This window comes from Hyposmocoma kahamanoa, unplaced genomic scaffold, assembly GCF_003589595.1.
Source record: "Hyposmocoma kahamanoa isolate Upper Pololo Valley unplaced genomic scaffold, ASM358959v1 99879, whole genome shotgun sequence".
Classification (NCBI taxonomy): Eukaryota; Metazoa; Arthropoda; class Insecta; order Lepidoptera; family Cosmopterigidae; genus Hyposmocoma; species Hyposmocoma kahamanoa.
In genome coordinates this window covers 4340613-4359013 of record NW_020656077.1, presented here as the reverse complement: position 1 = coordinate 4359013, position 18401 = coordinate 4340613, and the positions used below count along the sequence as shown (strand labels likewise).

Genomic DNA, 18401 nt, shown 5'->3' with positions numbered 1-18401 from the left:
CCTAGAGTATGTATAATATGTATGTAATAAATAAAAATAATTTGTATTTTTTAAAATTTTGTGTTTATTAAAATAAGTTATTTGAACCAGTTTTCAAAATATCACTGAATGTAAAATTAAATTTTTAATGATCTCAAAAACGATCTTACGTAAAACTTAATTATGTGACATTTTAAGAATATTATAAAATAAATTGCATGAAAATTATCTTAATCTGTAATAACAAGACCAAATGATTAATTAAACAAGTGAGTAATATAAAAGATGTTCATTATTATTACACCATATTGTAAATTATAGCTTAGCCATGACTGCAGACCGCACTTATTTTTTAATATTTTAAAAGTTTTGAAAACAAATTCTTAAAAATTATTTATAAAATTTGTACTACTACAGCATTGACCTAACAATAAACGAACATCGAGTCCGCGCTTTAAATCTGAGCAAATTTATTTATTTATTTCCAAATCGCAAAAGGAGGAGTAATCGCGCATCTGTCTTCGTTTGGTCGACGACAGTGCGCTAGTCGATTATGTCAGAATTAATTTGATGATAGGTCAATGTGCGAAAGATAAATTTTGTTGTACAATTGGAGTACTTTTGGCACTATATATATATATATATCGCACTGTTAATACAATAGTCTATTAACTCAAAAAGTGTATTTTCTCAAAATCGACGAAAAACGAATTCCTCGTTTCCCGCGAAAAATAATTAAAATGTATGTATAGGCTATAGTTCATTGCAAACAATTTCTTGCCAAATATATTTAAAAAGAAAAAATAATTTAAAATATTTTTGAATAAGGACTTTTGGCCAGAACTATCTCACATAAAGCATTCATTTTGAGTTAACTAGATATTTTTTAGTTGTTTTTTACAATATCCAAAGACAGTTTTATTGATGTGTAGAGAATCAAATTATACATTCAATAATGGTATAATCTCGATTTTCACATATTTTGAGTTATAACACTATTGTAATAGCAGTGCGATATGTATAAGTGGTGACATAATGCTCAAACATTTTACGCTCGGTCTATCAAAGTGAAAACCATTATTGCTGGCTATAATATTAACAATGTGCTATTCCTTGGCGCATGTCGCGCCTGTTACGTTGATAACGACTGAATTACTGAACACAGCAATATGTTAATAATGAAAAATGTTTTATACCACATTTATTTACCTTATATAATATAAAACATAATGTACATAAATAAAAAAAAAAAATTTTTTTAATATTTTATTTCAGACAAATACAGTCCATATTTCAAATTATATCATTATATTTAAATATTATATAATAAATTATGTTTAAATTTAAATAAATAAAAAGGAATTTAAAATTGAATTGGCTAAAATCTGCGGATGGTTAGTAACAAAAGTACTTGTGATCTAAGTGTAGCGCGGTTTATGTACGACAGTCGAACCTGACCGCTATCGTGGATAGAATGTTGTTGGAGCTGGCCCGTACCCTGCTCTCGAGTGCCGATATGCGTTTGCGCATGATTGTGTACAAGCAGTCGACTTACGCCACTGCGAACATGACCGAGGCGCTGCAGTACCGGGGCAACCCCATCAACACCCTAACCGCATATTGTATTGAACATGGTCGCCTCATACGACCTTGAGAGTACTTTTCCAACAGGCTACGTGTAGTAAGATGTACAAAAAGCCCTGAAAAGTGTAAGTTGTGTGCAATGGATCTACGAGAAAACCTGCGGGCGATCATGTTAGCTCTGACCGATAAAGCCCTCCGCTCCCTCTCTATGTCAGCATTGTCCTTGAGATCGCCAGTGACCTGCTGACCGAGATATTTCAACTGCTCGACTCTATCGAGACGATACGCGTTTAATGTAATAGGTGGAACGTTCAACAAGTTTTTATGACTGACTTTGGGGTACTGATTCTTTTTTGTGTTATACATTAGCCCATACTTATCCGCACACGATTGACAAGTACTAAGTAGTGATTGAGGCCGCAGACAGACACGCTCAGCAGCACCATGACGTCTGCGTACCTAGGGTTGTTAACATCTACCGCGTCGATGTGACAGGACACATGTCTACCGCTGATCTCAGCATGAACTCGTTCATATACAAGTTGAATAAAAATCGACAAGTTAGCCCTCCGTCTCACCCCACATTGCAACCTGTACGGTTTCGATATTGCTCCTGACCAACTGACATTGTTGATCTGATTTCCAGACCAATACTTGATTTATTTTTTTATAAGATCAAGTGACGGGAAGGCCAAGTCTGCACGTGAGCGACACGATTGTCCTTAACAGTTCCAGTGCTACTCAGTGCTTTAAATTGAAAAGATCTGAGGGCAATACCACTGCGTCAGTCAACCTGAGACATGAGTTGACAAGTCCCATGTGCCTATAATTGCACCAGCACCCTGACCGTTCAAAACCGGAACACAGTAACGCTGACATTACTGCTTGGCGGCAGAAGTAGGTAAGGTGGCAGTACTACACTGGACTAACATTTTCACAAGGAGCTCTACTGCTACTAAATGATGATGTTAATAAGCTCATTAGGCAAGTTTATACCCTCCAGTTTTTTCCACAGTACATATTAGGACAGTATTTCGTAGGACACCGGATCAAACGCCCTCGACAGGTAGAGGAGGCAAGCAAAGACCGGTATTTCGGTCTGAATAGTACCTGACATACTGCTTGAGACTTGGAATGGCACTTTCTGTGGATAACCCATATCTAAAACCAAACTGATCGTGCAACACAAGATATCTATTTAATTCTCCATCAAGCAGTCTGTCAAGCACCTTCGCTGTAACAGTACCAAGAATAAATTAATATAATATTTTATACAGAACCGTAATTGGTGTCACTGTTTCACGACATTAATCTGGTCATAGTAATCAACGATTAAATGGTTGGCGTTTAGTTATTAAATTTGTTTGAAAGAAAATATAGCCAGTGGTTTGATTATTAAAAAGGGAGGTGAGGTTTTTAATTGAGAGAGACAGAAATTAAAAAACTTTTAACTTATTTAATCCTATCTTCGTATACATTTTTTTAATAATTTTGCTCTTGATGTAAGTTACATTACAAATTTGTAAATATTTACTGAACAGGATTTATAGGCGTGACAATCTTCAACGAATTGCTTTGTAGCTTTCAACATATTTTGTAGTTTTTGCAGTACAATGCGACATTTTGCACCCCTCATCCATGAAAGGTGCGAAATGGAATAAGTGGAGTTACGTCTACTATATAGTCATTTCAGAGTTACAAGAATTGGAGAGGACGTGGGTTATATTTTTCTGTATCTTAATGGAGCAATAAACGTTTTTGACGTAAGTCCACTTATGTCATTCTTCCGTGAGGGGTGCGATTTGTGTAATTTGTCAAATTTGTCGGAGTGTAGTGTATATGGCCCTGATCATTCCAGCTAGGCTTGTGGTGAGAGAGGGGAGCAACGAATATGCTTCGCTTTGTCCGTCAACTCTGCTGAATAGTTGGTATAGCGCCGCAACTATTGAATCTTTCCTATTAGAGATTTCAAAATGTCGGCCTGGAATTGGTACATATCGACTCTGGATCTTGTCGTTATATACTTCTTACTTGTAAGTTCAATTTACAGCATTTGAAATCTTTCCAATTAGAGATTTCAAATTGGCGGCCTGGAATTGGTACATATCGTCACTGGATCTTGTCGTTATATACGACTTCTAACTTGTAAGTTCAATTTACAGCATTTGAAATCTTTCCAATTAGAGATTTCAAAATGGCGGCTTGGAATTCGTACATATCGTCGCTGGATCTTGTCGTTATATACGACTTCTAACTTGTAAGTTCAAGTTACAGCATTTTTTGTGTGTTTCTAGACCTATAAACGCGGATTTTTTTTATGATACCAAATTTATAAAAGTATTTTTTCGAGATTGCTTTCCTGCGTCGATTTGGAAAGTAACGAAATAGCGTGTATGAATTTTGGTACGTGTGAAGCTAGGCTTAAACTACGCCGCTGCCAAAGCCTAGTGCACACGATCATACTTTCATACGGTTATAAACGATGTTAATGTATTCATTTTGGTATTTAATACATTAATCTACGTCCAAATCCTGGTCAGTATGACCTGTAGACAGAGAAACAATTATTTTCTGTCGTGATTACCATTACTTGCTATTAATGGTTATTATAATAATTAATTAATTAATTAATTATAATCGCCTGTAATAAAGTTAATGTGCTAATATTATAATTGTTTTTAAGAGTACATTGTTTGGATGACAATACAATATTAATGTATCATTTGAGTTGGTTGGAATATAGCCGACTGCATAAAATACTAAATAACTTCACAGACGATGTTCTCTTCGTTTGTTTGTTCATTCCAATAAGTAAAAAAAAAAGGAAAATTAAACCGACCAATCGCATGGCTGGATTATTACGTAACATGCTGTACGATACCCGCCAACTACAAGGGCGTATTATCACGTGAAATGTTATTCCAAAGGATCATAAACATGGTTTATTTTCAGAGTAATTACATAAGATTTGTTTAGTATGCCACAAAAATGAATATCGTCTGTGTAGAGAGTACATACTTCTAATTCTAATAAAGACATAAATGTTCCTATGATAGTTTAAGTTTATATTACGAGGTAATTACGACTTTACTTCTAAATATATTCGATGCCTTACTTTCTCAAACTTGTATCTTATAAAGAGTGATTATTCAGTAGATGGCAAAACTTTCTATTTATTTTAAATTTCTTACCAAGGGTGTTAATTAGGATGCAGAATAGGTTATAAGCCAGTGTGTAAATATGAAGGAAATGTGATGTGAAATCAGCCTGCAAAATTTGTATATACGATACAATTTTTGCATTTCGGTAACTTTGTGCTTTAAGGTACGAGTTTGAGAAAGTAAAGCGAATAATCATTTGGTTATTTTGACCACCGTGATACTATCTATACTTGCAATATTAGATATTTAGTAATGTATCAACTTCTCGTAACTACGGGTCTTTCGAACAATAGTAAATCATTACATGAGGAATAATTTTATTTTCACTAACTCTACTAATTTCTTATATTATAGTCCGAACAAAGATAGCATGGTGATTTTGACATACAGTTTTAGAGTCGTAACAAATCGTTCACATTCATTTATTAGTATCAATGCATGCAATGCAATGTACTTGATTGTACTAGTATAGTAATTGTACATATATAGAAATTTAGTATTCATTAAAGTTTTGGCAAACTTAAAAATTGTATTACAATTCTATTAGTGAAATAAAGTCTTGCTTTCAGTTTTGAGGGCATTTCTACCGGCGTCTAGTAGAATTAGAAGATGTTCAATTTTAATATACATGATTTAATTAATAATATAATATTAGCACCCTGTTGTTTGCGGAACGTCACTAAGGGTCGTATTCAAAAACTCTACTCAATGCTCAAGTCAGGATTTGAGCAGACTTGAGTATGATTTCAAGCACTGGAAATGCGACCCTAATGGCAAGGACTTGAGTGTGATTTCTAGTGCTTTGAATCATACTCAAATCATTTGCATTTGCATCAAGAGCATTGAGTAGAGTTCTGGAATATGACCCTAAGTTTTTAGGAAAAAAGCCATAGAACGTAACGTACAAACGACGTATCATAAATACAAAGTATCACGATAAATTACAGTACAAATGTGATACAAGATTAAATTTTTTTGAAATATCTAAAATATTAGCTATCTTATATATCAGTATATATTAGCGACGGGACGAACAAGTCGTGCGCGTGATGGTAAGCGATACGCCTGTCATAACAGTTGCAGTGCCACTCAGAGCTTTAAATCGCAAAGATCTGAGAGGCACTGCTACTGCGCCCGACACCCTGACACATAAGTTGACAAGTACTATTAGCCTGTACACCAGCACCCTTACCGTTCAATACCGGAACGCAGTAATGTTCATATTACTGCTTGGCGGCAGAAATAGGTAAGGTGGCAGTACTTCCTTGGACGAACTCTTGAACTTGCACATGGACTTGTCAACCGCAGTGGCAGTGCCCCTCAGATCTTTGAGTGGCACTGCAACTGTTATGAACAGGCGCGTCGCGTACTACCAAGTGCACGACTTGTTGGTGCCGTCACGTATCATATAAAAAACCTGCTATTCAGAGGAAACTGTTTGAGTGAAATGTGATAAAGTACAGGCTTTATTTTTAGATTTTGACTTTTGATTATGTAGAACTGTAACGTTGAAAGGGACTTTACATTAAGTATAGACAAGTGCTATTTTGTTATGTAAGACGGCCGCAAATTACAATCTTAACATTTTTCTTCTTTTTATTAACAAACGATTTTACTAATCGTTCCTAGCTGCCCAAATTACCATATTATATTGGTTCAATTACGTGACAAACTTAATAGTTCTTTATGAACTTACCTAACAATCTTTTATTACAAGTACATACGAAGGTATAAAGACACTTACTTGCCTTATCTCAAAACCTGGCAAAAAATCTAATGTAAGATAATCTTATGTAAGTACCTGGCTGAGTGTAGAAATAGATTTCTCAGGGTCTTTTCCGGGACTCTACTCAATCAAGTCAGGACTTGAGTATTGCAGGGAGCACTGAAAATCATACTCAAGTCCTTGCTATTAGGGTTGTATTTCCAGTGCTTGAAATCATACTCAAGTCTGCTCAAATCCTGACTTGAGCATTGAGTAGAGTTCTGGAATACGACCTTTAGAGTCGTTAAAAACGAAAAATAAAGATCTGCAACAAGCACATACACGTCCCGTGGCTTGGTTGGCAAAGCGTCTAGCACGGTTTGTTGGAAGACGCTGGTTCGAATCCAGCCGGATCGAAGTAATTTTTTCTTAAGAGTTCGATCTTTGTATTAATTAGGATTATAACAAACTAGTGGAGTAAATTCACATAAATAATTGAATATCACGGTGAAACATCGTAACATTCAGTAACTCATGCTTATTAATATTCTTAAGAGTAAAATCCCATTCAAATAAAAGAGTAATTAAATATAAACATTGAAATAGTGATCTCTGATACGAGTATGATACTTTAAAATTGCACGTAGTTCAATTCAGACATCACTTTAGCTACGAGTACACTTTATTTTACCGAGACTGACGCCGTTCGGACTCCAACACATACTTGTACATAACATCTAGTTGCATGTTTTCTGCTGAACATTGCACAGAATAAGATTGATTGTCCAGAGCTCCTCAGTATCATTATACTATTAAAGTTCCAGTTAAAAAGTTTGGTAAGAATAATTTGCTTCATGTTCCATTTAGTCGTACTAATTTTAGAGTTAATAGTTATCTACCAAGATCATTAACATCCTTTTACCAACTCAATGATGACAGTCGCATAGATATTTTCTGTAACAGCGTTAAGAATATAAAAACTATCATGACTAATTACTTCTTACGATTGTCGTGTTCTCATAGAAGCGTTAAATTGTGTTATGGTAGTGTTATTTTCATATGTCGAAGCTTTTAATTGTCATCTGATTAATCATATTCAAATCCATGTTGTAAAAGCAATAAAACAAAAATAAAATAAATAAATTAGACTAAAATAAATACCGCAAAGTTATAGTGCCATGTTCCAAATTGAAAGAAGGCAAGGAAAGGTAACAAGAACTAGCGCCATTTGCAAGAAAAATGTTACTTCCTTGTTATGGCTTAAGTCTAATCGTGGCACTCCACATGGCTATTTGTATTTGATATATTTGGCAAACAATCACCGTGTGTAGATAGCACGTGTTAGTATTTGGCTTGTTTGCTTATACAATAAATACAGCAAACACGCGTTACCACTTGTTGGTCGGTTTCTCGACGCACATAAAAGGAGTCAACTAGGCAAATACGCAAGTAAATCGTCCATCCGTGGACGAACTCCTTATTTGGCTCCAAATATAGACGGTCATATTTGTCAGTTTTCCAAGAACAAGAAATACACAATGGCGAACACAAATAGCCTATTTGTATTACCACCAAGGCTATTTGTATTGCAACCATAAAGGTACCACCACTTTCAATTAAATCGGACTACATACCATTTTGAATAACACATAAAATGAAGCCTTACATAAACTCCAATTACATAATTAAATATTCAAAACACGTCGGCAAAAGTTTGCAATTTGCATATTTAGTGATTAATAACTTCGTGTACTTACTTCACGGTAAAGTATATATTAACTATTAGGTTTCATGCTTGTTTTTAATTGTAAGACTCAACGTTTATTGGATTTTATTCTTATTATTATTATATATATTATGTTTCATGTTATATAATGTTTCATGGCTTGCCATGAAGATAAATGCAGAAGATACTTGTTTTTTAAAGTTGCATAAAATAAAGGTTTTTAGGATTAACTTGTTGGTAGGCCAATGTCTCTTAGACATAGTTATGTAAAGAAAGTATGCATTGGAGTCCGTCTATGGAGTGAAAACTATTTACAAGCGAAATTAATTATTAATAAGAGTCCTGATTAAATCACGTCACTGCGTAGCAAAGTAGCGTATATTTTAAATTAATTCACGCTGTTCTATAAGCGTTTAACTCCGTATGCTACGGAAGCTCCTCTCGTCATTCTGTCGGCGAGATATTCTGCGCGGCAGCGATGAGGGTGTCGTGTATGTCTTTCGCGTACGAGATCTGTAGACGGACCGTGTTCAAGTACTGCGGGTAGCTCAGCGTCGTTTCCTGAGAATAATAAAGAAAATAGCGTAGCCTTACATCGTGCTACAAGTTGTTAAAAACAACTTTGTTCACGGCGAATATAACTTGATGATTTTCTTTACTTTGTAACTTACATAAGGTGTATTTTGAAATACTCAAAACCGTTTAATGCATACCTGGGTATTAGTGGAGTCCAACCTGGAAGGTATCACAGTCAGCGGCAAGTAGTGGGCTGCGGATTGCGCTTGTTGGATACAGGTGATTGCGGTGCGCTGAAATATATACGCCATTTTAATGATTGAAAGACGAAGAATGGAAAAGTGTTAAGTATAAATTAAGGTATGAAAATATAATGAAAAAGTGCATATTAATCATAGCAATAAGGTTTGAGTCACGGTATAAGACACGGAAGAAAAAAAAACAATCGCAGTGCTAAGGCATTCGTTTACTCGCATCGTCAAAACTCACACAATCATAATGTTAAACACTTCTCTTAATGTTGATAATGATTGGTCGTAGTTGCTAATTGAAAAACACTACCCAGATAGCATATCGTTTAAAGTTCAATATGTATTATTACAAGTTACGACGTTTTGATTTTATACTGAAATTTCATGCAATGTGTCGCCATCTAGCGGCAATAACTGAAAGACTATGAGACGACGAACGATTAACGCCTAATAACGTTCTCCAAAGAAGAGTATAAGGTTTACTTTCGTGTCTTCTCCAAAGTAGCAAAATAACGTATGCACACTCAACGTACACACTCAACATAGCCCCGCATTAGGGAAACCCTGTGTCGCGGGTGCCATGGGCACACACATAGACAACCACAAATTACACCCAAACTCACGTGAGAAATAAATGTAGGCCATACAAATATTTCTCCCGGCCCGGGAATCGAACCTGGGACCGCAACCGTTCGGCCAAGGAGGCAGTTAAAAATAAGACATTTTTCGACGATTTTCAAGGTTTTGCGTGAGATAATTGACACGACCATAACGTACAAAGCGAAAATGGCAGACTGAGCTCACGCGTACTGTTGGCGCACGTGACACGCCCACTAAGCACTTCTATTGTATTTATTGTTCTGTGATATAGAGACAAACTGTAACTCCACACAAACGTAGCAGCGCGGTTTGTATTTGTCCACGCCCGCCGCCGCCCTCGTGCGCCTTGTTCCGTGTATATTCAAATTCGCATAAACCCGAGTTGCACAGAGCGTGGATAGTCCCATGCACCACCACTATAGAATTGACGCGGTTTTTTTTACGATAGTTGCGTTGCATAACGTGACGCTCCTTTCATTACAGAATAAAGCGTTCACTCGGTATTTAATAATCTCAGTACAGAGTACTAAAAAAACCGACCTCAAAAGTACGTGGAATTACGTCTATTTGCTAAGTTTTATTGAAATATCCCCTAGTTCGCCACTATACAGGACTTGACACTGGAGACAATAAAAATAGGTTCTCACTACGAAACTACTCAAAGTATATTGAGAGAAAAACGCCTTGAATTGAAGAAATAGCAAAATCAAGCATTAAAGTAATTGCTCCTAAATTAAAGTTAGGCACTATTTATAAAAATGAATCTTCATGCGTGAACAGCCACCCTTCGAGGTGGATGATTTTCTTCAAAATGAAATAGGACCACTATGGAAGTACCAACAAAAAAAGAATCATGAAAATCGGTTCACAAATCGGCATTTGTGTTATCGTGTAACATACATACAAAAAAAAAACAGAAAAAAAGAACATACAGTCGAATTGAGAACCTCCTCCTTTTTTGAAGTCGGTTAAAAATGACAACAAACAGTAGACGTGTTTATTGTTGTGTTTAGGATTGTTTGAGTAAAAGTGCTTCAAATTCAGAATTGTTCAGCATTTCATAATATATATATTTATTTTTTTATAATATCTAGTGACGGGACGAACAAGTCGTGCGCATCATGGTAAGCTATACGCCTGTCCATAACAGTTGCAGTGCTACTCAGAGCTTTAAATCGCAAAGTCACCGTGAGACATAAGTTGACAAGTCCCATGTGCCTGTAATTTCACCAGCACTTGCTTTTCAAAACCGGAACACAGTAATGCTGACATTACTGCTTGGCGGCAGAAATAGCTAAGATGGCTCTACTGCTATTAAAAATATCATACAATACATAATTACTACATTTAACAAAGGTTATTTCAATACAGCTCGAGAAAAACTTTTTCTAATTCTGTTTACGTCCTGTAATGTTCGGTTCAAGTAAAATAATATTGTGACAACCCTACGCTCAGAGCGAAATGCAGGCATTGATGTGCCGAAAAGGAAGGAGTTGCATTACTCGTCTTATAATTAATACACTGTGGTTGAGTTGTGAATACGGTAGCGGAGCTTTGGGTGGTGATCGCCTCCAGGTAATAATAGGCCCTACTTACAAATTCCTTCAAAAGAATGCCCGTAGAATGGTGTCTAAGCGACGTTAGTATCTATCTGAAGGGTAAACCACATATTTAGGAAATGACCAGAGGTTATTAGCACTCGGGTCAGATTATTCGAACATGCAGGTTTCTTCACATTATCAAAACACATCAATCAAACGAAAACAATTCGCTTGTTATGACTGCTTACTTAAGGGGCGTCACAACAACAGGCAATATTATTGGCCGAAGATAAGACGAGTGGAGTGAGTGGTTACGTGAGGTTAACGTGTTATATTGCACTTAGATAGTGATATACATACATTCACCATGAAAAGTCACTAAATAGTTGGAGTTCTTAGTATTTTATTTTCTCCCTTTTCATATGACAGTATTAACTATCTCTTCTAGAGATCTTTACAAAGTAAGTACTGGAAATATTTAATAATACTTCTCATACTTTGATAAAGAGTTATATTCTTTATGGCACTAAACAAGTGGGTAAATCATAAAAAACAAAACCCGACCTCAAAAGTTCGTGGAATTACATCCATTTGTCAAGTTTTATTGAAATTGATCACCGGAAAGTGCACGAAACCGGATTCATCCCCTAGTTTGCCACCCTTAGAGGTGGATTTTTTCTTCTTTAAATGTGACCAATACTGAGATAAAAATCATAGAAATATGTTCACCGGACTAATCGTAACGTACACACAATAAAATACAGTCGAATTGAGAACATCTTTTTTGGAGTCGGTTAATAAAGAAAAATATATCTTTTGTACCGATTAATTATACAAAAGGTGAGTAAAAGTGGACTTCTCTACAAAAGAGAACTCTTCCAGTCGCCCCAAGACAGGCGACCAGTTACAAGACGCGACAGTTTTTGTGCGGCCGACGCGCAGTAACCGTCCGGCCACCTCACTTTCACGTACGTACGTACATGAATGGCGAATCTAAATTCTATTTACTAGACAACAATATTTAAATTCCTCGGAATAATACCACCACGCGATCACGGCGCGGTAGTCGCGTAGACCAAAGACATGCCAACCTCGCCCATGCCCTCGCCCGCGACGTAAATGCTAAATAAATAGAGCATATTTTGCTATAACAATTCGGTCTCTATAAACACGCGCACGCAGTCGCCGCGCGGCGTTATCACGTTGAAATTCGTGTCAAATAAACGCGCCCTTAAAGTAATAAGCGGACAACAGCGTGCATGGTAGATAGGGAGAATAATGTTATAAAATTCAAAGTAACCTTTACTTACTACACTATTCTATAAGTTATCTCTAGATAATTAGCGACATTTGACGTTGACTGTACGCAAACGTTTAATAAACATGCAAGTGTATGATGATAGAAAGACACTAATATTATACTGACATCACGACGCAGTGAAAATTAACTACACGTATGCGCTCTCTATACCTACCTGTACTCGTAACGCCTCCCATATTAAAGAAACATTTTACCTGAGCTTCAATAAAATTGAATAATATAAGTAATAAAATAACATTATTATGCCTATTAAGCGTTAACGCATAGAAGCAGATACCAGTGCGAAGTCAACCTTCAGAACACTTTGTGTCCACAGTTGGTTGGCCTAACAACCCCTCTTATCAAAATTTAACTCACCAAGTGTAGTTCCATCTGGTCACACAATGAGAAGAATTCTTCAAAATGCTTGTCAAATCTTGGCACTGCGTTGTCCAAGCTTTTCCTGCAATAAAAAATTATTTTGAAATTTATTATAAAAATAATAAAATATCTTCTAAAACTTATTTTCAGTGTACAAATGGGGCAATACCAAATTTAATAAACACAATACATATGAACATTTACAACATTGAACTTTTAATAGAGATTCAATTTTGTCATTAGTGTAAAGTTATTTCTATGATTATAATAACCAAAAATACTGTACAGTTGAGAAAAAACACGTCATCCCGTCTTAACTCGAGTTAATAAAGTATAAGGTTTGGAGGCTACAATTTACATTTTAACTTACAATACAATGCAGGATTTTAATAAACAAGTTGCTGTAAATATAAACACGATTATTGATGTCTAAAGTTAACACTGCCACCACTGGCGACGTAATTATATAACCCATAATATGTTACTGGTTATCTATGTATACCACACATACTACCAAACGAAAAAATCAATTAATCAAATCCTAAAGAAAAAAGTTTATGAAGAAGAAGAAGAAGAAGAAGAGTCTGAAGAAAGTGTAAAATATTTACTTACCATCAAACAAACCAAACGATTAACCAGACGCCGCATTAAAGACAAAATATAAAATATTATTTATGTGTTCATTTGATGTTTAAAAGAAAGGCAATAGTGAATAACCACAAATCTTAAAAAATCCATATTTCATTATTATTTAAAATCATGAGGTTGGAATGAGCTCAAGTGTTTGCAAACATTATGATTTGCACCACAAAGTGTCTTTCTTACTTTAAGACCTTACTTACTTTCCTAGTTCGGTGCCCCAAAATAGATCTTGGACTCCAATTCTGGAACGCCAGGAAGCAGTGCGAAATAAAAGGGTGGTGTGTTAAAAACTTTAGTTCATTCCTATATACTAGTTTAAAATCCTATTAATTAATATCAATTTCAAAATACAAGATACAAAAAAATATAAGTAATACATCTTTCAAAATACAAGATACAACAAAATATAAATAATACATCTTTCTTTAAAAAGTTGTAAATGTAAATTCATTAGAAGTTGTATTTAGTTATTTCATTACATTCCCAATACATTTGAGGTGTTAGTGTTTCACATAATGAGATAGACTAGAGGTCAGAATAGAGGACATCATCTCAGAGATGTTTATCCTAGATTCCAGTGATTTTGTTGCAGACAACATGTTTGTTTTTGCTCAGAGGTTAATTCAATCTGAACTGGAGGCATACGCTTAGCATGTTTAACATCACTGTAGTTTCTTGGTTGAGTTTCTGGGCTACTGGGAACGTTTTTGCTTTTGCTGGATGGAAGAATGTGTTCAATCCGTTTGCATAGTTTTTAGTGTTTGTTCCATTTCCTGCATACTACTCTAGAGCACCTACCCTTATTTCTAAATTGTTGTTCTTATTATCAAGTTCCATGTTATTCTTTTGTAGAACATTCATAGCAGCTTTCATAGCTTCTAAAAGACTTGTACCAAATGAGTATGGAGCTTGGTACTTTATTCCCAGAAAAATTTAATTTGTAGATATAAGCTTAAAATAAGGAGCCTAGGAAAATAATATAAAAAAATGAGTTTTTAGTGGCTCATACTGCTGTGAACCGTTTATTTGTGAGTCATTGAGCGTTCAGATGCACTATCTTCTCACAGCGATGCCATTCTAATCTGGTCTAGCTTTGGTTGGTTGGTATTATTACAGTTATCACACATAGTTGACATGATGATGGTACTTTTTTGTATTTCTCGAAAGAGCCAGTATGCAAAACATGTCCTATGTCTATTGCAATCTGATGGGGAATGATGTGTAACTACTGTATGTATAAATAGCAGAGATCAGAATAGTCATTTACCAATTTTTTGATGTGGAATCTGAGATACAAAATGTAATTTTACCAGCACCCTTACCCTCCAGATCCGGAACACAGTAATGTCGACATTACTGCTTGGCAGCAGAAATAGGTAAGGTTAGGTTAGTTAGGAGAGTACTAACCTGAACAAACTCTTTCACAAGGAGCTCTACTGCTACTACTTGACCAGGTTAATGTATAATTTATTTAGTTATTAGATTTTGTTTACATTTGAGTGTTACGCTTCATTTTTGTTAATCAGTATAAGAGATGTATTCCACATGTTGGCATACAGTGATTCAGTTAAAATATTTGGCCACAAAAAAAAAACGTTTATTTCTCCTGTCGCAATACTACTAAAACTAGGTACTTATGAATAACTTAGTAAATATTTTACAAAACAAAAGAACTACAGTGACGGCTTTATGTGAAGATGTGTATAATTAACTTATTTAAGGTACACTAATTTGCATATCACTTACTGCGAATTGGAGTCAGAATTGTGATTCTGGTGGAGAACCTGCGCTGCTGACTTCAGAGTCATCTGGAAAGAAAATAATGATTAAAATGCGACTTTAAAACACTGCATAGAAGAAATGTGAACTACATGAAGATACCAGTTAAGCTACAGCTACTACTACCAACTTACGGGTATAGATTCTCTCAAGGAGCCCATAAGGGTTTTCACTTTGGAAATATTGTCCATCTTATCCTGTTGAGGTTGCTGAGGCATTGTAGGACCTGGCTGCATTTGCTGCGGTGACGGTTGTTGCATTATCGGCCCTTGTGGCATATGCATGCCCACGTTAGCGTTGGCTCCAACAACGTTAGGGTTTGTTGGAACCGGGTGCATGTTCATTTGATTCATTTTTACACTTTTTATTTATAAAACCACAATAACTAGCGTAATCCCGAACCGTCCACAATTTTTTTTTTGATTTGACAATATTATTGTAAATCAGTAAATCTATAGTCTGTGGTACGAAGCGGTACCGGTACGGCTCGGCGCCATGGTTAGTCTATGATCACGTAAACTCTCAATAATTATACAAGTTACTGCAAGCAAATATTCTGGGGCCCATTCAATATTCTGCATTGCAGTTACTGTTGGATAATTTTCCGAAAAATTGGAAAAATTGGAAAATTATATTTTGGAAGGCTCATATTAGGTTCTGCGTTTAGAAATATCTTTTGGTATTTTATTTAGCGTCAATTATAAAATAAGCTTGTGTGACTTTTAGCTCACTTAAAATAATAAGGAAATTTAAAATGATTAACTACGAAAAAAACTTATACAACTTATTACAACCGACAACCACATATAAAACACACAAAAGAAAAATATTGGAAAAACATCCGTACAAATATTTGTGTTTCTGAAAAATATATTTTTTCGAAAGTGGACATTAATTGCAGTCCACTTTATGGAGAAAGATCCACTTTGAGCGCTGGGATACATGTCCGATTCTTTCGTCAGACTTCTCTGAATTATCTGCACTGTTGTCAATTAAATAAATAAATTAAATTAAAACAAACAAAAAAATTAATTATGTATTTCAAAAAAGCAACTCAACAACTCGATTGAGAATTTCATGGGGATTAACGGTATGTGGGAGAAATGCTACTGCATTCGAGACTCTTGTACATTACTGTGTTGTACATTGACGGCTCCCCTGCATTCTATCATTTTATAATTTTTTTGTTAGAGATGATCACTGATAAAAACAAGTTTTATTTGATTCTTTATGAATTATATTGATATTTTTCCAACATCGTACATGCTCCGCTTATATAGTAACATTCACATGGAATTATTAGCAAACCGCCTATATAAAATTATCCGGTAGGATGTGAATCACTTTGTCTTGAACTATATAATTACTCATAATATCAGTCACCGACAAGAACCTGGCATTAGCATGGTGATGATCAGTCGGTGCGTGTTGAACGCGCGTTCTAGACTGCAATGCTGGACAATGAATGTTAAGAGAAATTTTAAAGGGGGCACTCATTACCCTGCATTGCAGTCCGCCTAGCCGTCCACCGCGTAATGCAGGGTTATGAATGTAGTCGCAGTGTGCAAGCCATCCTGCAATCCTGCAATGCGTCCTGCCAGACTCCATACGTGGGTCATATTCAGAATAGTGTGTAAGTAGCAAAGAGTATTGCTTATGTAGGGGAATTGCTTATGGTGAGTAGTCTCCTGCCTGCTCAGCGGACTACCCTTAGAGGATGGAAAAAAATAGTCTAAGGGACTACCACACAGGTAGTGAATGGGCGGTTTTATAGAGAGGTATTCCGTGCTAAATTAAATAAATCATAGATTAAAAAAAGAACAATTACAAAGTAGAGATAACATTCTGCTATATTCGCATAGCACGCAAAATGCTACATTTTTATAGCGCGCTATTTAAAGTGTTAAAATTATAATTTTTAGCAGCTTAAGGTCGTGTGATAATATAACGAATGATTAAAAAAAGAACAATTACAAAGTAGAGATAACATTCTGCTATATTCGCATAGCACGCTAAATGCTACATTTTTATAGCGCGCTATTTAAAGTGCTAAAATTATAATTTTTAGCAGCTCAAGGTCGTGTGATAATATAACGAATGGAAAGAAACGTGAAATAGTTGACATGCGCTAACTTGTTAAGTATAACATATATGGTCTATCTATAGAATAGTTTACAGTTTTTATAGTTAGTTACGACCGACTTCATTTGTTTTGTAACTATTACATGATATGGTGTTTACAGGTTATAGACGATAGATCAATGAGCTTCCCTTCATACTTTAACAATTTACTATTTACAATTTGCGCAAAACATTACACTGTCATAATAATTAACAATAACGCACACACTCGTACTTTTATAAACAAATATTACAATGACTTATTAATTAAACAAACACTAAACTAACTAAATAAATCCAAGAACTTAATTATATCATAATTTAAATCGCTTCACCAGACGAAATTTTGCTAACGTTCCACCATTAGCTCAAAATTGTATTAAAACGTAACCAAAATTATAATTATAACATAACTACAATTATAATACTTGCTAAGTGCTAAAAATAGCATTAGCGCTTAGCGTACTCAAACGTGAAATTTAACATCAATAAACCAATCAGCTATTTCACATTTCGCACCAAACGTTAAATGCTACAAATAATATGTGAAAGTATTTCACGTTATAATTGTTCAACCAATGACAAGAGCCGCAATTTTCATATAGAATACAGTGCCATCTAATATTATGAGCTGTGTATTATATTAACCATCTCTATTATAAAAAGTGGAATCCAGTGATGGACTTGATTTCGCTCTAGACCTTTTGGAGGGAAAAGTGTCGTTTTTATTTTGACTTTCAATTATTTTGTGAAATCTAGTTTAAAGTGGAATAGAATAGTGCTATTGTGCCTTAATCGAAGATTAAAACGCGAAATTATACGAATCTCGAACTAAAATACCCGTATCGGCCCGTTCTAAGGAATCCCGAGTCAATCCATGCACGCCGCCGCGCCGCCGCCTCAAATTACCTATCCTCTTTCTGGCGGCCATATTTACAGAAACATAATTAAACGAAGACATGGCTCAAGGTACTTGTATCCAAGCCAAAATTATTAATAAAAAAAGATGGACTTCCGTTCTAAAGTCAAACTGACGGGGATTCGCTCTGGGCCTTTTGGAGGGAAAACTGTCGTTTTTATTTTGACTTTCAATTATTTTGTGAAATCTAGTTTAA

General features: G+C 35.3%; 1 protein-coding gene across 2 annotated transcripts; it reads right to left on the bottom strand.

Moving 5' to 3' along the window:
- Window positions 1–8326: 8326 nt before the first annotated feature.
- On the bottom strand, window positions 8327–15645 carry LOC113239471 (mediator of RNA polymerase II transcription subunit 29). 2 transcript variants are annotated; one of them, XM_026476498.1, is made up of 6 exons: window positions 15300–15645; window positions 15133–15194; window positions 13587–13628; window positions 12742–12820; window positions 8869–8964; window positions 8327–8716 (listed from the first exon to the last, which is right to left on the bottom strand). In XM_026476498.1, the coding sequence occupies exons 1-6, from the start codon at window positions 15516–15518 to the stop codon at window positions 8600–8602; spliced, it is 615 nt and encodes a 204-aa protein (XP_026332283.1). In that variant the 5' UTR covers window positions 15519–15645; the 3' UTR covers window positions 8327–8599. The 2 variants fall into 2 exon arrangements, with proteins under 2 accessions (XP_026332283.1, XP_026332284.1); XM_026476499.1 differs by lacking the exon at window positions 13587–13628 and having other exon boundaries at window positions 8337–8716; window positions 12742–12826; window positions 15300–15624.
- Between the last annotated feature and the right edge of the window lie 2756 nt (window positions 15646–18401).

Bases quoted from the DNA above. Each gene is read 5' to 3' on its own strand.
- LOC113239471 (XM_026476498.1), bottom strand. From the start codon at position 15,518: ATGAATCAAATGAACATGCACCCGGTTCCAACAAACCCTAACGTTGTT. The intron at 13,629-15,132 runs GTAAGTGATATG...CTGGCGTTCCAG, and splicing joins AATTCTGACTCCAATTCGCA to AATTGGAGTCCAAGATCTAT. The intron at 8,965-12,741 runs GTGAGTTAAATT...TATATATTTCAG, and splicing joins ACCAGATGGAACTACACTTG to CGCACCGCAATCACCTGTAT.